This window comes from Paecilomyces variotii, assembly GCF_004022145.1.
Source record: "Paecilomyces variotii strain CBS 101075 chromosome Unknown C8Q69scaffold_3, whole genome shotgun sequence".
Classification (NCBI taxonomy): Eukaryota; Fungi; Ascomycota; class Eurotiomycetes; order Eurotiales; family Thermoascaceae; genus Paecilomyces; species Paecilomyces variotii.
Window position 1 is genome coordinate 234,771 of NW_021167142.1, and position 22,966 is coordinate 257,736.

At 50.7% G+C, this 22,966-nt stretch overlaps 9 protein-coding genes across 9 annotated transcripts; 5 read left to right on the forward strand and 4 right to left on the reverse strand.

The window, feature by feature from the left end:
* Nucleotides 1-2: 2 nt before the first annotated feature.
* Nucleotides 3-1,674, reverse strand: C8Q69DRAFT_460484 (putative mitochondrial inner membrane nuclease Nuc1). The gene has a single exon (XM_028630164.1). It carries the CDS (start codon nucleotides 1,307-1,309, stop codon nucleotides 290-292), a length of 1,020 nt encoding a protein of 339 aa, XP_028486246.1. The 5' UTR covers nucleotides 1,310-1,674; the 3' UTR covers nucleotides 3-289.
* A 638-nt stretch (nucleotides 1,675-2,312) lies between these two features.
* Nucleotides 2,313-3,983, forward strand: C8Q69DRAFT_505491 (putative ZIP metal ion transporter; the record flags this gene model as incomplete). The annotated part of the gene is made up of 3 exons (XM_028632712.1): nucleotides 2,313-2,367; nucleotides 2,423-2,553; nucleotides 2,613-3,983. The coding sequence occupies 3 exons, from the start codon at nucleotides 2,313-2,315 to the stop codon at nucleotides 3,981-3,983; spliced, it is 1,557 nt and encodes a 518-aa protein (XP_028486247.1).
* A 404-nt stretch (nucleotides 3,984-4,387) lies between these two features.
* On the reverse strand, nucleotides 4,388-6,448 carry C8Q69DRAFT_460487 (coiled-coil domain-containing protein 55-domain containing protein). Its single transcript, XM_028630165.1, has one exon. The coding sequence runs from the start codon at nucleotides 6,025-6,027 to the stop codon at nucleotides 4,621-4,623; it is 1,407 nt and encodes a 468-aa protein (XP_028486248.1). The 5' UTR covers nucleotides 6,028-6,448; the 3' UTR covers nucleotides 4,388-4,620.
* Nucleotides 6,449-7,197: 749 nt separating this feature from the next.
* C8Q69DRAFT_505493 (hypothetical protein) lies at nucleotides 7,198-8,157 on the forward strand (the record flags this gene model as incomplete). Its single annotated transcript, XM_028632713.1, has 1 exon — nucleotides 7,198-8,157. One exon carries the CDS (start codon nucleotides 7,198-7,200, stop codon nucleotides 8,155-8,157), a length of 960 nt encoding a protein of 319 aa, XP_028486249.1.
* Nucleotides 8,158-9,447: 1,290 nt separating this feature from the next.
* C8Q69DRAFT_505494 (putative nickel transport protein) lies at nucleotides 9,448-11,496 on the forward strand (the record flags this gene model as incomplete). The annotated part of the gene is made up of 7 exons (XM_028632714.1): nucleotides 9,448-9,678; nucleotides 9,879-9,889; nucleotides 10,025-10,097; nucleotides 10,163-10,248; nucleotides 10,305-10,583; nucleotides 10,640-10,785; nucleotides 10,859-11,496. The coding sequence occupies 7 exons, from the start codon at nucleotides 9,448-9,450 to the stop codon at nucleotides 11,494-11,496; spliced, it is 1,464 nt and encodes a 487-aa protein (XP_028486250.1).
* Nucleotides 11,497-11,950: 454 nt separating this feature from the next.
* Nucleotides 11,951-14,593, forward strand: C8Q69DRAFT_198834 (putative terminal deoxynucleotidyl transferase). The gene has a single exon (XM_028626060.1). The coding sequence runs from the start codon at nucleotides 12,404-12,406 to the stop codon at nucleotides 14,567-14,569; it is 2,166 nt and encodes a 721-aa protein (XP_028486251.1). The 5' UTR covers nucleotides 11,951-12,403; the 3' UTR covers nucleotides 14,570-14,593.
* Nucleotides 14,594-14,729: 136 nt separating this feature from the next.
* Nucleotides 14,730-19,514, reverse strand: C8Q69DRAFT_415012 (P-type ATPase). The gene is made up of 3 exons (XM_028628340.1): nucleotides 16,401-19,514; nucleotides 16,038-16,341; nucleotides 14,730-15,979 (listed from the first exon to the last, which is right to left on the reverse strand). The coding sequence occupies exons 1-3, from the start codon at nucleotides 19,322-19,324 to the stop codon at nucleotides 15,131-15,133; spliced, it is 4,077 nt and encodes a 1,358-aa protein (XP_028486252.1). The 5' UTR covers nucleotides 19,325-19,514; the 3' UTR covers nucleotides 14,730-15,130.
* A 381-nt stretch (nucleotides 19,515-19,895) lies between these two features.
* Nucleotides 19,896-21,283, reverse strand: C8Q69DRAFT_460501 (exoribonuclease complex, subunit Rrp45). The gene is made up of 3 exons (XM_028630166.1): nucleotides 21,035-21,283; nucleotides 20,862-20,981; nucleotides 19,896-20,806 (listed from the first exon to the last, which is right to left on the reverse strand). The coding sequence occupies exons 1-3, from the start codon at nucleotides 21,196-21,198 to the stop codon at nucleotides 20,212-20,214; spliced, it is 879 nt and encodes a 292-aa protein (XP_028486253.1). The 5' UTR covers nucleotides 21,199-21,283; the 3' UTR covers nucleotides 19,896-20,211.
* Nucleotides 21,284-21,387: 104 nt separating this feature from the next.
* C8Q69DRAFT_460502 (Pre-mRNA-splicing factor Cwf15/Cwc15) lies at nucleotides 21,388-22,557 on the forward strand. The gene is made up of 6 exons (XM_028630167.1): nucleotides 21,388-21,494; nucleotides 21,544-21,566; nucleotides 21,620-21,696; nucleotides 21,751-22,032; nucleotides 22,084-22,165; nucleotides 22,223-22,557. Exons 1-6 carry the CDS (start codon nucleotides 21,485-21,487, stop codon nucleotides 22,433-22,435), a joined length of 687 nt encoding a protein of 228 aa, XP_028486254.1. The 5' UTR covers nucleotides 21,388-21,484; the 3' UTR covers nucleotides 22,436-22,557.
* Nucleotides 22,558-22,966: the final 409 nt, after the last annotated feature.

The following is a 22,966-nucleotide window of genomic DNA, read 5'->3' on the forward strand; positions in this document are numbered from 1 at the left end:
GACCAAGTCTTAAGAAATAGATAATAACTATCTATAGACGTAATTTGATATCAACATTGTACGCTAATCACACACATCGCCAGAGTCTTCAACGACGAGGCCGAAACAGAGTATAATACTATAAACACTCTTAACTATGTAGTCATCATGCCCCATGCATAGATTCCCAACCTAAAGAATAAACGCCACGAAATATGTATGAGATGCCGCTGGGGGACGTATGATACAGGCGTCCAACCACTCTGTTGTAGTTGCTATGGATTCATCTGCCAAGCAGGGAGGAGGGTATTTATCGCAGACCGGGCAGCGATTTCTTGGAGTTGTTGAATTCCCGAACGGTGATCTCGCACTTGACTTCCTGGCAGAGACGTTTCCTGCGGCTGGCGTCCAGCTTCGAGGCAAACTCGAGACCGCTGGCCCGCTCGACGGCCTCAAGGGGCACCTCGAAGTCGGAGAGGCTCTTGTCGTTGGGGATGCGAGCGTTGGGTAGGACGAACGCGCCCAGAGAGACCTTGCTTGAGGGGCTGTTCGTGCCGTCCTCCGCGTAGATGACCTTGTAGAAGTGGGTAGGGACTGCGACAGAGGGCGGGTTTCCAATGACCTCGTAGCTGACGCGCCATTTTCCGTCTGGATCGCGGTGCGGGAGGTACAACGGGCCGGTCACGATGCGGACGGATGGGTACTTCTGGGTCAGGTTGCGGCAGAAATCCTCGAAATGCGACCAGTAGTCGCGGTTGAAGCCTTCGCCCACCTGCGGACACATGTTGGTCAGGGCGAAGGTGGCATCCATGGCATCCTGCGACCATTTGGCGTCTGCGGCGGGCACCTGGTGGCCGCGGTCGTAACCGGAGCGGAAGTAGTCGGCCAACTTGGCGCGGAAGATGGTTGGAATGGTGGTATCCTCGACGAAGACGCTGTGTTTGCGATCTGCGTTCTTCATGGAGAGGGAGTAGGGGGTGATGTGTTCGGCCACCCAGGACGGATTGCGGGTGCGACGGTCGTAGGCACCCGTCAGGGGCAGCGAGTTCAGAGGATCGTTCACGGGTCCGGGAAAGCCATATTGAAAGAGGCCTGTCGGATCAACAGGAGCAGCCGTCGAGATTTTCTGTGCGAGAGGAGGTGCTGTCGGCGGCGAGGGGAGCTTGCCAGCAGTTGGCGGAGCAGCCACGGGAGGCTTGGGTGCTTGTTGCTGCTGTTGCTGGAGCTGCTGCTGCTGCGAAGGGGACCTGAAGGAATAGAGGAGAGCAGTAGCACCAGCACCGGTGGCTGCACCAGCCGCGGCGATGATTGCAAAGGTAGCCTTCGACATGGCGGATGCTGTTGTCTGTTGGTTACCGCGATATGGAAGACAAGACGGCCAACTGAGCGGAGTGGCAGAGAGATGCGAGGAGAGAACGGAGGGCAATTTAATATATTCAATATATTGAATAAAACAGCACCTAGCCCTGCTGGTCTCAGCTCCGTCCTCCGTTTGCCGTGTGCTGCGACGGAAGACTCTCGTTCGTCCTCGACTTCGTCAGGCGTTGCAGTCGCGTGAAGTTTTCTTTCCACAAAGAGGAAAATACATCCCCGACGCGCCGTGCAGCCAATCAGAAACCGTAGAGAGAGAGTAGTGGTCGATATGGTCTAAAAGAGAGCTGGCGGGGGAAGAAATAGATGGGCGATTTATGGTATTCACGATCAATACGATCCAATACACTGGAATCAGTGCACAGAGGATACTACGGATACACTCTATATAAAAACATGATCGCCGCTGTTCTGTGCCTTGATCATCATTGCCTCTCTCTCCCTCTCTCTCTCTCCGGACCAACGAGATCATGGACAGTCTCGCTGACCACAGAGACAAGACCAGCAACGAAGAGGCTTTCAGTCGATACAGAAACCCGAAGCTGAGGTCTCTGGCAGACCTGAAACTGCGGTGACACTCTGCCGTGCGCCCTGAAGCTATTCCGGTGCTTTGTGATCAGTCTATCCTTTATCCTGCCTGGTTATTTATTATTATTTGCTGCTGCGCTGCTTCTCGCGGACCTTGGTGGAAAGCTTCGTCTAGCGCGGCGGATGATCGTCCAACAGGGAGAACTCGAGGTCAATATATATATGTGTTTATATTCATATATTTTATTCATACATATACAGACCATCCTTTAGCATTCCTTCCAGCATGCTGTCAGCTCTGTCCTGACCTTTTTTTCTGTTTCCATCCTCCATCTTCCTCCCTTTGTCTTCTTCGCCCTCGATCAAGCTCCCCAGCGCTCTGACATCACCGCCCTGCTTCCTGCTCTCGAGTCGCAGCGTGAGCACCAGCAGCCATGGCGGCCAGCAATGACACCCGGGGGTGGATTATGAGCGCGGTCTCAGGAGCTGGTAGGTTTCCTTCTTGCTCCTGCTCTGGTCGAGAGTGTCAGCTAACCCCATCCAGCTTGCATCCTGGGCTCCTCGATCATCTGTGTCGATCTGATCGTACGCAAGTGTTCGAGTCGCAAGGACTTTGATATCACCAGCAACAATGCCTTCCTGGCCGCCTCGATGAGCCTCAGTGCTGGTGTGCTGGTATGAGCTCCCCAGGATCGTATCCATCTGTTGGCGCTCCATGCTGACTCCCTGTCTAGCTCATGTCGTCGCTCTACAGCATGCTTCCTACATCCAAGAACCACCTTACCCGCGCAGGATTCTCCCCTGCAGCCTCAGCATACATACTGATCGCCTTGTTTCTGGCGGGCGTGATCGTCATCCGCATCGTCTCTGCCTTCCTTCATCGCCACATCCCCTCCAGCATAGTGGATTGCGAACATACTCACAACCCAGATCCAGAAGCAGGGGACCATCAAGCGGAGGAGGTTCGCAACGTGAAAACGGACCCAGTACCGACGATAAGTACCTTCGATGGCAGCACAGAGCGCACACCTCTGCTCCAAAGACCCAAGCCACAGTCCTCCATTTCGACACCACCAATGATGGAGAGGGGCAGCGAGGATTCGGTAGCGGACAATGAGCTGGGGAAACAATCTCTCCGCCGCCGTTGGCAGCGACAGCTAGCGCATCTGCTGGGTGGAACGAAGAGATATTGTGACGAAAATGGTCCATGCTATGGAGTCTCTCAGAAATGCGGGTCCGAGTGTACCAAGGTCATTCGAAGAGTGCCATCGCAGGAGGCGAGTCACTTGCCAGGGTCTCTCCAGGGACATGTCCATGTCCCGGCCGGACAACTGGAGTCAGAAATCACCCCGGGAACACCACACATGCCGCAGACACTCTGTCATATCCCGGATGGGTCCTTGACCGCGTCCTCGGACATGGACGCAGGTGCCGGTGATGGCGACTGCTTCACTACTCGGTCAACGATCCCGTCTGTCAGAAGTGCACGACCGATCTCAACCAGATCAAATAGCAAGCCTGGGCCTGAGGAGCCTGATCTTGTCACACCGCTTCTGGACCAGCATGGGCATCATCTTCATGCGGGTCAGCATCACCATCATGTCCCGCAGAACGCCTTCCTGTCGATCGGCCTGCAGACGTCACTGGCTATTGCTTTGCATAAATTGCCCGAGGGCTTTATCACCTACGCAACCAATCATGCCAGTCCCACGTTAGGTCTCACCGTGTTCATCGCACTCTTTATCCATAACATCACCGAGGGTTTCGCCATGGCTCTGCCCCTCTACCTAGCCTTGAATTCGCGCTGGAAAGCAATCCTCTGGTCCTGCCTCCTAGGAGGCGTCAGTCAGCCCGCAGGCGCTGGGCTCGCCGCGCTGTGGATCTGGGGTTACCGCAAAGCTGGTGGAGGCGGCGACGGAACCGCGTCCGGTACATCCTGGGGAGTCTACGGCGGCATGTTTGCCGCGACAGCTGGTGTCATGACTTCAGTCGGATTACAGCTCTTCAGCGAGGGTCTGGGACTGACCCATAACCGAAATATGTGTATTGGCTTCGCAATCGCAGGCATGGGCGTTTTGGGTGTCAGCTTTGCCTTGACGGCGTAAAGAATCCGGACATAAGCACAATTACCACTTAAACATATCAGGAATCAGGACGGGACGGTCTGGGCCGGCGTTCTACATGAGGAATGGCATGGATGAACTTATGATTTGCGTCCCTTTTTTTTTCTACGACTTTTTCTGTTGCCTTTCTGCACCTCTTATCGTTTAGATGCAGTATATGGTTACCGGCGTTGTTTTTGTCTGCATGTTCGTTTACAGCTCCCGTTGGCTCTCTGCTTGAGTTAAATTGCATGGTCATCAAGTGTTCAGGTAATATCAAATTGCGTACAGATTGTAGATTGGGAGAGACGTCAAGATTGACATTCGATTCTCGAACACACTTGTCGTCTCGTATCACAGGAATGAAAAATCATCATAACATGAACAAGTATAACTAATTGTCATCGTCGTGACTAATAGACATCTTTCATTTTGCTCTGTACATGTATGTAATTGTAAACCATCCTCGACACTAACTTATATACGTATACGCTGATAGATAGTCAGAGAATCGTTAGACCGATTAGAAAAACCTACGCCTTCCAACTCCAATGCCCCTCTCCAGGGAGGCGCTTATGCAATAATACAAACATATGAATGAACATCATCATAATCCGTCCAGGGACGGACATCAGCAATTCTAGCTTTGGTTCTCCTTCTCCTTCTTTGCGGCTTCTTCTCTTTCCCGCTTCCGTGCCAGGTATCGCTCCTTCGCACTTGAAACGTCCTTCTCCGTCTTACGACTGCGGGTGCGCTCTGCGATTTCGCGCTGTCGTGCCTCTTCGGCCTCTGCCTCTTTCCGCGCGCGCTCTTCCAGCTGTGCGGCGACCATTTCGGTCTGGCGTGCGCGCTGGGCGTTGCGGGCAGTGTAGGCTTCGGAGACGGGGCGTTGGCCGGGACGGGCACGAGAGGCGTCCGCGGCGGCCTGCGCAGCGGTCGAGGAAGAAGGAGGCGGCTTCGGTTTGGGAGCGACGTTGAGACCGGCTGTGAGGAGTTGGCGCTTGTCGACGACTTGGCCTTCGTCGTTGACGATGATGTGAGCGCCCTTCGCGTTGAGTTCGGCAGCCAGTTGGGCTTCTGATTTCTCCTGCGTGGCGTCTGTGGTGATATCGTCTTCCGTTATTTCGCCAGCCTTGACGCGCTGGGCCGCTTCTTCTGCTGCTTTCACAGCTTCGCTGTGTCGTTCCTCGCCGCGAGCCAACACGTCGCGATAGAAACTGACCATGCCCGAACCGCCTTCCCGCTTGCGCCGCTCCTCTTCCTCCTTCTCGCGCCGGGCTTCCTCCTCCTCCAGTCGACGGATCTCTTCTTGCTGCGCCTTGTATGCTGCCGTGACGAACTTCTCCTTGTCGGCGAATTCGTCGCCTTCGGCTTCGCGCTCCTTGGCCAGCATTCGGTCCCGCGCTCGCATCTGGTCCCGTTTACGGACCTCCGCGCTCCGCATCAGGGAGGTCATGTACTTTGGTCCCGAACTCTGAGCATCACTGGTAGTCTTCTCTGGCTTCTTGTGAATACTATCGTAGATGGCATCGTACGAGTAGATGGACGGATCCAGGTCCTGCGCCGTCTGCGCATGCTTGCGCGTACTGTGCAAAGCGGCCAAATTGGTGTAATCCTTAGCTGTGCCAGTCGCGCGTACTTTCGATTTTTTATTATTTCCATTACCAGCCACACCTTCTCCATCTTCGTCATCATCGTCGTCGTCGTCAGCGAAAAGGGAGTTCTTGAGGGGTTTTAGTGTCGGTTTCCCACTCTCCGGTTTGCGCTTCGACGGAGGAGGAAGTCCACTGGAGAGAGATTTCTTCGTTTCACTCCGACTTGGCGCTTTGAGAGCTGATGGCTCGTCACCAAGGGTAGTTATCTCGATTTCCCCGGAGATATCCTCGCCGCCACCTCCTGTCGCGTTCGCTTCGTCTTCTGAATCGTCATCGAAAATCGTCTTCTTGCGCTTTTGGCCGGCTGCCAGATTTGGCTTTCCCAGTGAAGGCGCCTTGTTCTTGTTTTTGTTCGGGAGGTTGAGTCCGTAGGAGAGAGTTGGAGGGGGCATGATTCATTTATCGGACAAGAAAGAGGTTAGCTCGCGCGAGAGCTACCTCGGAGTTTGAGTAAAGATGGGTGTGGGATGGCGGATTGGATAATTATGCAAATTGGTAAATTGATCGCTTGTTCTCATATATGGCTCTTTTCAATGTGGTGAAAATCTTGGTAGAAGAGATGATTGTGATTGTAGTTGTTGTATAGTTAAGTATGGTATAGATAAATTGTTCAGTTCGAAGCTCCGCAATGGCGTAGCGGAACCACTGCGGTACTGTCACGTGATTATGATTATGTGCCTTGTTGCCTTACGGATCTTTTTTATCAGATAATCACCATCACCATTAGTTACCATCAGAGCTGATCAACAGTCGGTTCTCTTAGATAGGAGGGATCTGGAGTTTATCGAGCAGCAGCTGTTCCCTTCTCTAGAAACAATATACTATTTGCTTCTGCGCTCACTCAGGGTAGAAAGTAGTAGAAAGGACCAAGATTGCATATTCCAAAATAAGCGCCGAGATCCAACCCCCAACCAATCAACACACCAGAATCGACTCTTCAGAACGCTGCATGATGCAGGTCTAATCACACGCGCGGTGTGACTGGTTAGAGATTCTTTTAAAAATAGACCTCGTTGATTTCAAAGTCACCCAGTCAAATGAGCCCTTCGACAGGGGAAGATAAGTGTCTTTTTTATGCGAGAGGGGTCGGCGTCTCGTGAGTGGCTGCGTTGTGTCGTACCTGGTACTATTCTTAACTTGTGAGGGGTCGAGGTAGTTTAAACTGGTTTAATGTGTTTGATCTTTGGGTCAGTTGCTATCATTAGAATCATTGAGTTATGGGAATGTCTTTTTGCGGGGATGCTACTTGGGTTAAGTATGCGGTGGGGAGGGAGATATTTAATTTAGATCTGCTCTGCTTGCTCCTTTACGATAGAGTTGATCAGGTACTTATATCTTCAGACCAGTTTGGTTGAAAATTTGGGTTTCGTTTTATTGACTCGAGATATTTGTGTTCGTGGGTGAGGTCCTACGTTTCGATATACCACGCTTGAAAGATACGGACTACTCCCATTTCCTCTGTTGCTGAATTTGTTTTTGGGTCATCCTCGTATCTTGGATCTGGAATTTCTACTTTCATTATTTCTACATTGATAACGCTCCTTATTGGATTGCTACTCATCATGGGAATACTACGTCTCCCTCGTCCAGCCGGTATCTACATCCCCAGTACCACACGGACAGTGACAACAGATATGATCTCGCCGCCCATGTCGCCCGATGCGGACTTCGATTTCGAGACCCTTGTCCCATCAGCCCGGTCGGCTCTCCAATACATCTCCAGAAAACTGCAGCAGAAAGCGATGCACCTCACTATGCTAGTCGGATGGGAGAAGCCATTCCCCACTGGTCAGAGTTCAGATCTGACTGTCATCCCCGTCACGGCGTTGGATCGGGAGTCGCGCAAGACACTAGAGCGGATTATCGAGAAAGCATCGAGGAAGTTCTCGCTTGGGCAGAGCTGGGTAGATGCTCTAGCAGCGGGCCAGCTGCAGCGGCATAGCAATGAGTATATCATCGAGCAATCCCTCAGGCAGAATGAGATTCTGTTCAGTGAGGAAGGGCTTACGTTGCTCAGTATCGATCGGGTCTATATGCTCAAACGTCGTCTCTGCATGCTGTCTCACGGAACGACTCGCATCCCAGAAGAAACATACATCAGTTCCTGTGTCCACCTGCTCAGGCAGACGATCAAACATTTACAGGGCCGGCCGTTCAGCAAGGCCTTTTTCCATCGTGTCTATGACCACTTGGATGTTTCGGACCAGGTTCTGGTGAAGGTGGCGGATGCTTACAGAACTAAATACCGCCAGGATGGCATCGTCTTTCAGCGCGTGCATCAGAAGCAAGAATGTCAGCGACGCTCCCCGTTTCGAGGCCCTCGGGTTGGTCGAAGACAACAGCAGCCGATACCACCACGCAGTGGTACGCCCCTGCGACGAGGCCCGACGACACCAGTGTCTGCGTCGGATGTTACGCCTATAACGCGGAATGAATGGAATATCCTCATCGGGCCGGAGTTTCATCAGAACGAGCGGACGGTGACTATGTGGATTCCGTCGCCGGAGATGGCTGTTCGATGAAACCAGTGCTAGAACCACCATTTCCGATCTATATATCAGGGAAAAGAATTTTATTCCATCGCATGGCGTCTTCGCAAATCGAGGGGATTGTGACTCACTGTAATATCTACAGTTCGTGAAGTTGTCTAACCGACTCATCTGTAGAGTGACTCGGGACGTGAGATGACAAGGTTGGCTTTATACAACGGAGCCGGACCAGTAAGCAGCTGGTATTTTATCTTTGTTCCATTCATGTCGTCAAGTCGCCTGCTAACGAATTGGGGAATGCAGGATCCCTCAGGACTAGCTACCGCTGAGGACCTATGTCCGAGGTCATCAAGTATTGCAGCCCCGGAATTCTCAGCCTGTTACAGGCGTCTTGGAGAGGAGTTGATCCGATTTGAGTGTATACAGGAGGATTGTGAATCTGCAAGTCAGCTCTGTAGCACTACCTGGTTGATCAGTGCCTGTCTCATACAATAATGGCTTGCAAGCACACCACGTCGGGGCTCAATCGGAGAGAATGGACAGTTGATCATGTAAACAACAAAAGACCTGCAGGACGTTAGTCATTTTGAGCAAGTTCTTTCGGCCGTTCCCGATAATCAGCCCGGGAGATAAGAGCGCAATGCCCACAAGTGGACGCGCCGGCGGTCTTGGTATACGGATCACCGCGCAAATGAAGATGAAGCATTCCCAACAATGAACCCGTTGGTCGTGGCGCCGCACAACTTAAAAATATCGCGATCCAATGGCCAAATTATATTTCGCATTTCTTCCTCTCAGATCTATCGGAGCTCGCCATGGCCGGGCTAGATCGGGGGGGCATGGGAGGAGAAATAACACCCCGCTATGAGAAGCCAAGAGGGAGGAAGAAAATAGCACCACCAGCGGCGGGGAAAGGATTGTTGGTTAGGGCTTTTTATCTTTTTTCTCTTTCTCGATAGCATCGAATAATAATAATAAGATAATAATAATAAATTTCGAGAGAATCAATTCACCCTTTGAGCATTTAAACATGGCAAAGCCGGCTGAATAATAATAGTGATTGTTCCTTGATTTCTTCTTATCTCTTTCTCTCTCTCCCCCGCTCTCCGCATTCTATTATTCGTTTTCGTCACCGACACTCATTGCTCTTTTGGGATCTCCTCTCCCCGCAAGATCTTTTACCTCCATATTTCACATATTATCACCATCTATCTTCATTTTGGTGCAGAGGGCGGAGGAAAAGACCGGATACTTGCAAGGAAGATTCTACCTGACTGATTCGATAATCGAAGATAGCATAAGGGCCGTGGAGAGAGACCTATAATGTCCCGTCCACTTTCCCCCTCGGCCTCTCTTCCTCCAGATGACCCAATTCCGTCATATGGAGCGACAGGATATGAGGAGAGATCTATGAAGAAGTCCCTGCTGGGACGGGTGGAACGATCGCATCGCAGTTGGCCGGGGATCAGAAAGATCCCGCTTCCTGCCATTGGGATCATAGCTCTCATCGCGATAGTCAATGTTGTCGTGTGGATTGCTGCAGCCATTGTCTTGGTACGTCAGTTCTCTTGTTTATTGTTCAGTTCATGAAGTGCATTGTCCCGTTATGTGTTATGATTTGACGATGTAGATATTTTATTTGGGATTATTTTTGGCTTATCTTACACTGTCATCCACCATTCACCATTTCTGATTATTTAATTTGTGATATGTTTTGTAGTACTGTTTCTTAATCACTGACAGATTATAACTAGCATTACTACACGTAAGTGCTACAATTTCGCAACAGACATGCATGTATGCATTTTTGGCCGGGAAAAGCTGAAGCCCGAACGGCTCTATCAGAAGCGACCAAAATTATTTGTTGGTGTGAACAAAGTTAATCTTTCTTCGTCTATAGTTCCTTGGTCTCTACTGCTGCCATCTCATACTCCCTTGGTCTGAGACACGCCCTCGATGCGGACCATATCTCGGTAAGAACCACCAGGATATGACTAATTCCGTGATATATGCCTGACTTCATCTATCTGATCGATAGGCGATTGATTTGATGACGAGAAGGCTGCTCGCCACTGGACAGATGCCCGTCACCGTTGGGACTTTCTTTTCGTTGGGCCATTCCACGTAAGTATCGACATTTGCCGTGCTGCTCACTTCCCCGTATTGATAATCGATATCAGCATTGTCATTATCACCTCTATTGTCGTGGCAGCCACTGCTGCTGCAGTATCCTCGCGGTTCGACAGTTTCAGCACCATCGGCGGTATCATCGGCAGCTCCGTCAGCGCCGCCTTTCTCATCCTGCTGGGTATCATGAATGCGTACATCCTCTACAAGCTGTTTAAACAGATGCAAAAGGTTCTGAATCTGGGAGAAGGAGAGGAAGACGAGGCATGGAAGATTGAGGGAGGCGGGATCCTTTTTTCTTTGCTAAAGAAGATGTTCCGGCTGATTGATCGGTAAGTTTCTCTGTCCCTTCAAAGAGAAGTGTTTACATGTGCTGAATAGAGTTTAGGCCCTGGAAAATGTATCCGTTGGGCGTGCTCTTCGGTCTCGGATTCGATACATCTTCGGAAATTGCACTGCTTGGAATCTCTTCCATTCAGGCAGCAAAGGGTACCGATTTCTGGGTGATCTTGATCTTCCCTATTCTCTTCACTGGTAGGGAACCCTTCAAGCTCGTTAATTATGATCATTGTAGGCTCCTTGCATTTCGATACTGAAAATCTTATAGCGGGCATGTGCCTCATCGACACCATGGACGGTGCTCTCATGCTGTCTCTATACGTCCAGCCTGCCGCAAACTTCCTTCCTAAAGCACGGAGATCCGACTCTGTAGGATCGTCCGACGTTATCGACGTTCATACAGAGGGGCCAAATCATTCCGCCAATCCTCGCGATCCAGTGGCTTTTCTATATTACTCCATTGTCCTCACTACCCTTACCGTTATCGTCGCCATTGTTATTGGTGTTATACAGCTGCTCACCATGATTCAAAACGTGGCGGAGCCGAAAGGTAAGTTTTGGGACGGTGTCGAGACGGCAGGAGACTATTACGATGTGATTGGCGGTTCTATCTGCGGATTGTTCCTTATATGTGGCCTACTGAGCGTGGCCCTCTACAAACCGTGGAGAAGATGGTTTGGCAAGCGACATGGCCAAGCTGACATTGTGGACGAAGAGGGGTCATTGGATGGCGATGCGGGTGGTATCAGTAGGGTCGGTGGAGAGATCTCTACTACAACTACAGCCGGGGGGAATCTGCAGGAAGGTTCGGCAGCTGCAGATGCTGTTGGGAAGGGATCTGCAACGCAAGTCTCTGTGAAAGCTGCCAAGGGCGACCAGAGTGATCCGTTGATACCTGAAGTGTAAGTAGTTCGAATCTATTAATCGAAAAGCAGCTCGTACTGTCTCTTCTCTCGCTGAAGGGAACACTTTCATCCGAGCTTTGCGAACAGGCCCCAGTCTAACAGAGACTGATCAACCCATATACATCCGTCAACACATGAAAAGAAGACTCTTAGATCTATTAGTGATACACAGAACATCGATAGTAGGTACTTTCTGCTGCATACTTAAGTAGTAACATGGACTAGAGAGCCGCCGAGACCATATTGGTCATCTGGCAGCACCGGCTCCATTCAAAACAGCATGCAGTACAACCGTTTGAGGAAGTTTCACTCGCCAAGTGCTGAATACTACTACTAGTCTACAAGATTCGCCATCAGGATGCAAGCGGCTCGGTATTTCGAGCCGAACACGAGGAATAGCCAGCACTCGACGATGACGTTGGCTTCCCGAGCGAACAAAAAAAAACCACTTCGGAGCGGTTGCGAGAAGTGTACACTGTATTACTTACTCTAACTAATATCCCTGGAGATGCAAATGCACAATCTCCATTCACAAAATTACTCCACCCTTGCTTGTTTTCCTGCTTCCATATTAATATATCCTTGCTCCGTTGTGTAATATTTCCAGCATGGAAATCCTGTCTAGTTATCCGCTCGTTGCTCTCTGTGCGCGCAATCCAAGCAGACTCGGCCTCATGAGATAATACACCGGTCTTGCTGAAATAATCTGTATATCGTTTTATTCACCAATGGGCTTTTGTTTCTTATACTGGGATGCATCTATGTCTCGAGCAAAGTTGCCTTTATAAACCCCCCGTGCATGGTCGATTCACTGCCACCTCGTTTAATCCCTTGCATAATACATCCATCCATCCAGTATTATTCCAAACCTATATGTATGCGCATGCTTGTATCTTCTTCCTCCTACAATGGAACATTCACCATCCATATCTCGAGCTTCCACGGAGGATCCTGACGACGAGCTCCCTGGCAAACGACCGTCTTTTGCAGGCTTCCCGCCCATCTTCGTTCTCCCAACTCACCTCACTCTGGATGAATTGCATCAAGTCGAAGAGACGCTGGCAGACTGCCGCGCACCTCTGACATATGATGTCTCTGAGGCTAAATTAGTCTTAGGGAAGGTGAGCCAGAAGAAACGTGCAGCGCTGGAGTTGAGGTCGCGTGGTCTCTGGACGGAGGAAGTAAGCAACAGTACACCCAGTCCGGAACCGCCTGTTAAACGAAGACGGTTGGAAAGGGGAGTCGAAAAGCAGCTCAAGACACGCACAGAGGAATCTGAGGTGATCAACCTGGATACAGAATCAGAGAACGAAGTGGATGGTGAAACGAGTCATCATGTCCCGGCAAAGCATCTCAGAAAAGCGAAATCGCCATCTCCAGCAGCGGCTTCGACGACTTCATGCGCGACGACTTCTTCTTCTCTTGCCCTAGCTCCTGCGGGAGAGGTCAAGGTCGTCAAGCTCGAATGGTTCCATGAGTGCATGGAAGCTAGGAAGTCGTTATCTCCAGCTCCTTATGTCGTCTATCGCGCTCGAGTCATCCCTCGTCCGGAGAACTTGATGGTCACTGCAGTCACCAGGTTTGACAGCCGTTCTGTGAGCTCAGCCTCTCCGAGTCCGACCAGGACAAGCAAAGACACAGATGCAAAACGTATCCTGGATCGCGCAAGGGAGGATGCAGCGTCAAAGCCATCACCATCTTTCATGAAACCGCATGTCGCGACTCGCCGATCAAGGGAGCGAGAGGACGGCCGTCAAAGTCAGTGGCAGCCCCCGAAGCTATATCGACAGACTACATCCGAACATGACGCGGCTGTTCCTCTACCACCTGCTCCGGACTGGGTCAAAAACAATATCACCTACGCTTGCATGCGGTCTGCACCGCTCCATCCGCCAAATGAGAGGTTCATAGAACAGCTCATCAAGATCCGCAAAGCGAGAGAGTTGACGCTGGATGAGATCGGCGTCCGGGCATACAGTACTTCAATCGCAGCCATAGCAGCCTATCCTTACGAGTTCCGAACTCCAATGGAGGTCCTCTCCCTCCCTGGCTGCGATACTAAAATTGCCAGTCTCTTCGCTGAGTTCAAAGAGAGTCCCGACGGCACTGTAGCCGCGGCACGGGTACTCGATACAGATCCAGTCCTACGCACTCTCCACACATTCTACAACATCTGGGGAGTAGGTGCCAAAACAGCTCGCGATTTCTACTATCTGCGCGAATGGCGCGATTTAGACGACGTCATCGAGCACGGCTGGGACACGCTCTCGCGCGTGCAGCAGATCGGAGTCAAATACTACGATGAGTTCGGCCAAGGCATTCCGCGCGCTGAGGTTGAAGAAATCGGCCGCATTATCCATCGTCATGCGAACCGCGTCCGTCCAGGATGCGAATACGACGGCCGTGGAGTCGAATGTATCATCGTCGGCGGCTATCGTCGCGGCAAGGATGTCAGCGGCGACGTCGACCTTGTCCTCAGCCATCGCAACGAGACCGTAACGAAGAACCTGGTCGTCGATGTCGTCCGAAGTCTCGAGGAAGAAGGCTGGATCACACACACCCTATCTCTGCACATGACGACTTCCCATCGCGATCAACAAACCCTCCCTTTCCGCGGCGACGACCCTCCAGGCCAAACATTCGACACTCTCGATAAAGCCCTCGTCGTATGGCAAGATCCCCATTACGACGACAACGACAACGACAACGACAACGACCATAACCCAAACACCGAAACTGAAACCGACCTACCACCCGAAGACCAAGCGCGTGCAAAACGACGCCGAAACCCGAACCCCCACCGTCGTGTCGACATCATCATCTCTCCCTGGCGGACCGTCGGCTGCGCCGTACTTGGCTGGTCTGGCGATACTACCTTCGAGCGCGACCTACGACGATACGCGAGGAAAGCGCACAGATGGAAGTTTGATTCGAGCGGTGTTCGGGAACGGACGTCTGGTGGACAGGTCATAGATCTTGAGCGTGGAGGCGCCACGTGGGAAGAGAGGGAGAAGTTGGTCATGGAAGGGTTGGGTGTGGGATGGAGACCGGCGACGGAGAGGTGTACGAGGTAGTTAGTTAACATAAGGTAAATATAGTTAACTAAGTATCGATTTTAGTAACTAGCAATCTATAGATATTTGGGAGCGGATGTGTTGAAACAAGCTAGGGATATATCGTAACCACCATACATATATATACACGCATTAAGCTTGTTTGTTATCAAGATCTATACCCCCTTTTATCATCTACACCATTTTTTTCAGTCTATTCTTCAGTTTTCCATAGAGTAAGGATTCTGTTCATTTATCGAAACAACCGCTCGCTATCCCGTACATTGTATACATACTAGGAGACTCATTAAGAACACTGAAAACTCATAGAAAACTGCTTTCGAATCCGAACTGATTCGAATCATCGGCAACAACCAAAACAACAAAAGGAGAAGAAGAAGAAGACGAAGAAGAAAAGAAAGATGGTGATGAATGCCTAAGATTTTATTGCACATAAATAAATTTCCCCAAGCGCGCTTTCGACAAATAATAAGCATACACTATCCCTCCTCCGATTCCACACTCTTCAAGAGTTAGTTTCCCGGTAAGAAAGAAAGAAAGAAGTAAAAAAGTGATCTGGAATCATATGCCCGGCCTTGAGCTGGCCATTTCGCCGTAGCGTCCTCGGGCTCTCGTGGTGTCGTAAGCATTAACTACCCTCATCTGTCCACCTTCGTCGGCCTGACTGAAAGCATAGCCACGCTGTTTGCGCATGCGCTGTACCTGTCGGACTTTCCTGATGGCCTTCTGGAACTGCTCCATCCGCGGGCGGTAATCTTGAACGTTATATTTCTGGATCTCTTGAACGTGATGGTATGCTTGGGGATAGTACATCCGCTTGGCGTACTTCCAGGCGAAATCACGAAGGAGGCAAAGAGGAGGGAGCACCAGGGCCATTCCCCAAAACACAGGGGAGGTGAAAAGACGGGGAATGATACCGTGGTATTCGTTCGAGAAGCCGATAGCTGGAGCTGCGTAACCGTAAGCTGGAAGGAAGATCATCCAGATGACCATGGATCCAGGGATAGCGATGAAGGTGTATTTTGTCCAGATGTTTGTCACAAGCGCTGCTTTGCCAAGTACCGTGGCCAGAACAGCAGTGTAGAGTGCCGTACCCCACACCCAATGGCCGGCAACTTTGCCGTCATATTGCGGTAGGTCCCACAGGAAGAAGAGCTGCGACGCAATGTAGGCAATTAGGGAGTGGTAGAACCCGTTTGCAATCCAAGACCAGAAACTGTGCATCTTAAAGAAAACGCCTTTCTGTCCCAACTGGTAAAGCTGAGGATACCGATCCAATAGTCTGGCTGAAATGAACTGGTCGAAAATACCCATGGCGAATGGAGGAAGCACCGTGAAAAAGACGTTGTAGAAGGAGAGGGTCCATGATTCGTAAATGACTTCGCCGGAGAAGGCATTTTGAAAAGCATACTAGACAAAGGGAATTAGCGGACTGGAAGAATTTGTAAGAGCAGAGAGCATAGCTTACCCAGAACTGCGTCATGTACAGAGCGATGTTTTTATAGAATGAATAAAGAATAACCTTGCTGATACGTTGATAACTCCAAGCACCATGAACAAGAAGTAGCTTTCGAAGGAACCGGAACTGAGCAATCGAGACATCGGCAGACCGGGCGGCTTGAAGACCTTCGACACCGCTGATACCGACTCCCACATGAGCGGCTTGGATCATAGAGACATCGTTTGCACCATCACCAATGGCAAGAAGCAGGGATTTTAGATTCCGTTTGACAAGCTTGACGACAAGAGCTTTCTGCAATGGTGACACACGGCTTGAGACACAGTCAGTAAGGGGATCTGAGAACATTCTTTTGAGAAGAGTATAACTTACCAACAAACAACCGCCTTACACACGATGGCCAGATCCAGGAAGAGCTTTTCCATGTCTTTCTCGAGCGCGAAAGTCAAGGATTTACCGTCGATGATAAGAGCAAGTGGTTCCACTTCACCACTACTGGCCTGGCTCTGAACGGCTTGTATCTTCTTCGTCAAATTTTCTCGCGTCGCCTGAGCTGACTCTTCATTCACGATCAACAGCGTCATGTCCTCTGAGATAAGCTTGCAAGACATTCCAATGTTGATTGCAGTCTCCTGTCTGTCGCCAGTCAAGACCCAGATCTTAATACCAGCCGTTTGCAACGTGTGGATAGTGTCAGGAACACCGTCCTGCAGTCTATCCTCAATAGCAGTCGCTCCCAGAAGATAAAAGTCTTTCTCAATGAGCTCTGACGCCTTATCAAGTTCTTCCGCACGGTTTCCGCTGACAGTAGTGGCAGCTTTGTCGAAGATCTGGTACCATTGCTGGAACTCGTCCTCTGGAACTTCTCGCATTGCCAAGCAAAGCGTCCGAAGACCCTCTGAAGCATACTCCTCCAGATGTTGCAAGGTAGCTTCAACGATTGGATTATCCGGGCCGAGACGCTCGAGAATGACGGTATCTGCACCTTTGCAATAAACTCGAATTTTGCCATCCGGGCATCTGAAGATTGTCGACATCCTTTTCCTAGTTGAATTGAACTCACAAACTGCCAGCAGTTCGTACTCGTAATCTTGACCGTCCACCGTTATGATAACTGACCGCGGTTTCCGATTCGTGAACTCGTACCCCAACATGACAGCACCTTCAACCAGTGCACCCTCATCGGGAGAGGCAGCTTGGTACTTGATTTTCCCGGGGTTCTTGTCGTTTCTCTCAGGAATAACAGTGTGGCATGTTGCTAGAAGCGCCAAGAAATGATGGATGGCGTTCCGGGTCGGGTGCGATTTGAGATTCTCCCGGAGCGTTTTGAAGTCATTAATGCCAGCCTCGACTCCGTCTTCCACAGTGGCTCTTCTGTCTTCAGGGACTTCGTCCGCGTACTGGATACCGCCGATGCTACACTGCTTGAACTCCATCATGTTGCAAGTCAGTGTACCTGTCTTGTCGGAGAATATGTACTCGATCTGTCCTAGCTCCTCAACCAGAGATGATGTCCTGCAAGTGGCCGGAGTGTCCGTCTTGTCGTAGTAAATATCGAGATCGGAGTTTATCAGAAATGCCTGGAAGTATTTGACAATCTCTATTGTCACGAAGAGAGAAATTGGGACGAGATTGGAGTACAGCACCCAATACGTGAAAATATCGGAGAAGAACTGCTTTACCACACTGGTAGAGCCATAATCGAGATACGCGAGTTGTCCTGGTTTGGCTGTTTTACGGATAACCAAATCTCCGACGGCACTGATGACACTGAGCGCAACCAAAATGAGGACAAGCATCAGAATCTGCATGTTAACCATGCGCTCGACGGCCGTCCGCTTGATGGGGGTGGCAGTCGCATTTCTCATTAGCTTCGTCTCGTGACCAGTGAAGACAACGATGCCATGGACCCAGGGAGTATTCCGGAGGGTAGCACCTCGAAGCAGAAGCTGGTCCGGCGCCAGAGAGAGCTCCTTTTCGCCGCCTCCGGCCTGCATCGTCAACGTCGCCTCATAGGTGTACAGACTGCTGTTTGGCTGCTCAGACCTAACACGGCCACTCAACCTGCTTAGATCGCTGGGATTGACCAGGTGTGCAGTTTCGGGGATTGCCTGCTTGATTTTCAGATTTGTCTCCCCGTCCAGATTCGCAGTTTCAATATAACACAGACCCTCCGGCTCCGAACTTGCCAGCAGGACCAAGTCCGCAGGGAAAGGCTCCTCTGATTCCACACGCACAATGTCTCCAACGGCCACATCGATCCACTTCACCTCTTGAAATGTTGACCCTTTGAGGACTTTCGTCTTGGAGTAATTGAGGGACTTATCCGAGCTTTTCCGTTTGAAGTCCTCAACCAACTCCTTGATTGCTGACACTAAAAGCACAATCACCAACGGCCCAATAGTAGTATATCGATTTGTTGGTGAAATATTCGGAATCTGTTGCAAGACGGCGGTAAACAGGAAAAACAGGTTGGCATATTTCGAGAACTGTTCGAAGAGGAATTTCGGTATAAACGTGATGATGTTATATTTGGCAGTTGACACATGGTTGTCGACGTATTTGTTAGCAGCGTTGGCAGGGGGGTTATTGAGCAGGATAACCCGTGGCCCCAATGTCGAAGGGTCAGCTTTCCTCCGGCCAAAACCGAATTTGAAATCGCCCGCGCTATATCTCTTTCTCTCTTTACTTTGAGGCCCATCCTCTTCAGTCGCATCAACCCGCGCATTTCTTGCCCCAGCCTCCGTCAGAGGCAAATCCATCTCGGAGTATTCAGGGGCCATGCCAAGCATGTGCTTCGCCCTCCCCATGAGTCCACCACCCAGGCTAAGAATGCTGTTCCTTTCCTTTGCCCTTCTGACATGTTCCGCAGACGGGATATGATCGTCATCTCCCTCTAGATTGTAGTATCCGCGCCCAGAGCGATCATCTTCAAAGTCCTCAACATCGGAATACCGGTGATAATTGTCCAAGTCCGATGTCTGCGAGTAGGTCCTGGTGGCTGAGCCAGTCATGTACGAATCGTGCAAATGCGAATCATTCTGGGAAGCATATTGCGCCGAGGCCGCGTGAGCCGCTGAGCCAGGTGGCTGTCTTGCGCCGACGAAATCATCGTAGGACACGGACGGTCGTGGCTGGCCTTGATCGGAGGCATCAATATTGAACTGGTGTAGCAAACGGTCATCATTCACCGGCGGTCGCTGGCCGCTATTGTATATGGGCGTCGTCTCCTCCAGTAGCAGATCCTCATCGCGGCCAGCGGATGGATGGCTCCCCGGAGGCCTACCGCTGGCCATGGTGTTTCGGGCGGACAAACACCCTGACTAGCCTAGACTTGCAGTCGAAGGGATGCCCGAGAGGCATTGAAATCGAAAACGAACGTGAAATAACAACTCGCGGGGGAACGAGAGGAAGCGCGTCAGAGGAATAATTACCTGCGTGGTTGCGTCCAGAAGAAGGAGAACTGGTGGCTTAGCCCTGCGCTGTTCGACGGTTGACAGCTTTGACACGGGGGATGCTGGCGTAATAAACGTAAACCAATCGTTACCGGCCCGCGTATGGGGCTCGTATGGCCTGATACCAGCCCCTTCGACAACAGACGTCGCAGCCTCGACACAGCGACACACTCAAACACTGGCGGCAGTTGCTCACTGGTAAATGATGTTTAGAAGAGGGGTCGCTATCCTCAGTCTGGGTAAGACTCGTCTTGGACTCATCAGACAAAAGGACCAGCGTGCCATGTATGAAAAGTCCAATACCAGACAATCTATCCGGAATGCTGGTCACAATCATACAGTCGTCCGGGGACACAATATATACTAGATTACGCTAAACGCATAAGAAACGAATTGAATGAATTACTGAACAGCGACGGCATCCACGATCTATCTGTTCTGCCTAGGCCGTGATAAATTAGGTCTAGGAGTACAAGTTACTCCGTCTTGCACTGTGGATAAGTTCCACGCGGCCGTTTTACCGCCAAGAGTTGATACGAGATTTATTTATAACGGCACTCCGCAATTTCTCCCACGTGCTGACGATGCTGCAACGGTCTGACTATCTCGATAAGTCATCACTTCATTATTTCTGAATTCCTTCCTTTTTGAAGTCCGTTGAATGATTATGATACATGGTTTTTCTTTTTGGAAACGAGACAAACCGCCCACTACCGATCATACGACTATCACCGATCGTTCTGCGCACTCGATTCAGCTCCACGATTCCTTTTGGCACGCTGCGCCATATCAGCCGCCAGAAGCTTCTCAATAGTTGCATTGATCTCTTTGACCTTTTGCAGCGCAAGAGATGACTTGACCACAATGTTCATCGCACTAACGGGGAAGCCGGATGACTTGGTCAAGGTGCAGATATCCCCAGTGTTGTTCAAAGCAATCACGATATCGCCCTCTGCTGCCTGTTCCTCTTTGAGGGTTGCATCCATGAGAAGCGACTTTCCCTCATTGAATGTATGGAAGGTAACTGTAAGCGGCTTGTGGGTGATGTTAAGCGGGACCGGGACACGCTCATCAATGTCGTAAACGACAACCTGTCCATCTTTCACTACGGCGTCAGGTCGACGGAAGTGCTGGAGGCCTGCCATGACAGCGATACAGGATGCATCGATCAGATTGCCGTCGTAGTCAAGAACGTGTACGTCCGCACGGATGCTCCAGCAGCTGACTCCCTTCACAATGCAGAGAGATTCTGTGTCCAGAGCATTGGAGTGGCGGATAACTCTGTCAAGGATCCGCGTCACGTAGGGCTCGAGATCGATCTGACTGCATGGATATATTAGCACAATTCATATCTGTAGAGAACAATCCATTCCCGCACCGTCCGTTCTCCCATGCTGGAGAGCCCATAGCACTCAACTCGAGCGCGATGAGGAAGATGCCATCTGTCGGACGGTCATCGCGAGGTTTGCTCACCTCTGCAGAAATGCGGACAGCAACGCTGCCAGGAACAAGTCAGTAAAAATTCGGTTTTGCGTCCGGGAGTAGACTTACGTTGTCCGTCCTAGCCGCACCGTCACCAGCCCATATTCAGGACCAAAGGAGATGTGCAGAGGACGGAATTCGTCAAAACGACGTCCATCCAAGCGCACATCTTCCTGCAGCGCCTCAAGGATAAAATCGCGCTCCGCAATAGAGAGCGGCGCTTCTTTGGACATGCTTGGAGAAAAAGCACTCGCGCGGAGGGGAGCTTGGCCCCAGCGCCGACTGAGCAAAGAGATCGCCTCGCGCAGGTTAGTAGAGAGAGCGATCTGGTTGGTTCGGTGAAATGTTTTTGCGAGGCGCGTAAAAAGGTCGAATATATGTACTAATCGGGTAGGCGGTAAGCCCTTCCCGTAAGGACGGCAGGTGACTTCACGGCGTTCCTGGACTGATCCTGAGCGTGATTATTACCAGAGAATACTTTCAGTGGTATCTTGCACAGTCGTTCTACAGTGTCTCAACATGACTACAGGTATGTTACATGTCTTCAGCTATCTCGAATATATGCTCATCTGTTGCAGCACACAGACCCACGTTTGATCCGGTAAGACGCATTCTCGAACCCGACAGTGAACATTATGGCTTACGGAGCAATAGGCGCAAGGACGGGAGGCCCTGCGTGGGCCAGCATATCACCAACGCCTGCTGCCTGCGTATATGCACTTGAAAGTTCGGTACGTAGAGAGAAGGTCCCTTGAATCGTTACCATATCTTACATGTCCCTACAGGCAACCTGGACAAGGCACAGAAACCGAATCGGAAGTTCGAGACCTTCGTGCGGAGCTGCTGAAGGCAGAGGCTGCCCATTTTGCGAAGAAGAAGGGTATCAAGCCGGAAGATGATGTTACAGATACAGCTCCCGCAGTTAAGCGACAGCTCGAAGGTGCAGCTGCTGGAGGAGATACCGAAGAAGAGGATCCTGAAGCGAAACGGCGGCGAATATTAGAGGAAACACGAGCTATAGACGCTGATTCAGAGGCATCTGACAGCGATAGTAGTGAGGAGGAAAGGTGAGCCTCGGATCTATCTCTGTCTCACGTGAGCTAGACTGATAGCCCCAGTGATGAGGAAGATGAAGCCGCCGAACTCATGCGTGAGCTTGAAAAGATCAAGCGGGAGAGGCTCGAGCAGAAGGAAAAAGAGGTAAACACGACTTATCGGGCATGGACACTCAAAGTACCTACTGACCTTTCTCAAAAGGAACGCGAAAAAGCCGCCCAAGAAGAGGAGAAGCGGGAATACGAAATCGCTAGGGGTAATCCGCTCCTCAATCCCCAAGACTTCAACATAAAGCGGAGATGGGACGACGACGTTGTGTTCAAGAACCAGGCCCGTGGGACGGAAGACAAGAGGGACAAGGAATTCGTCAACGTAAGTGGTGTCAATCAGAACGCTAATTATGTCACTCGCTGATGTACCGCAGGATTTGCTACGATCTGATTTCCACAAACGCTTCATGGTATGATACACATTCTTTCTTGTCCAATGTGTTTGCGGCTGACATCGATCACAGTCAAAATATGTACGATGATACCATACGGCACGCCATTTGCTGCTCATCCGGGCATACTGGCTCCGCTCACCGCTGTTGGGTGCTATGAAATCACGCAATTACCGAGCTTTGGATGTGCACGCCTCTGTTTACTGAAGTCCTGTGGGTTAATAGAGAGCCTCCCCATGCCAGACCTTGATGCATGCGAAGCGGCTTTCTCGGTGGTCACTTCATTGGGTGCGATCAGCTATCGGAGAAGTTAAGTTAACCTCCGCTTTCTTCTCGGCCATTCTTAAAATTGTGCTGTCGCAAAATCGATAGTATCGAAAGTCAATGACACACTAGAGCTGAGGAGGACCAATCTAGTCTAGTTGTTGTGGCTGTGGATTCGGTGGCTTGTGCGATAGCAGGTTTAGGCCGAGAACAGGGAACGGTGGGGTTTAGAACCCCCA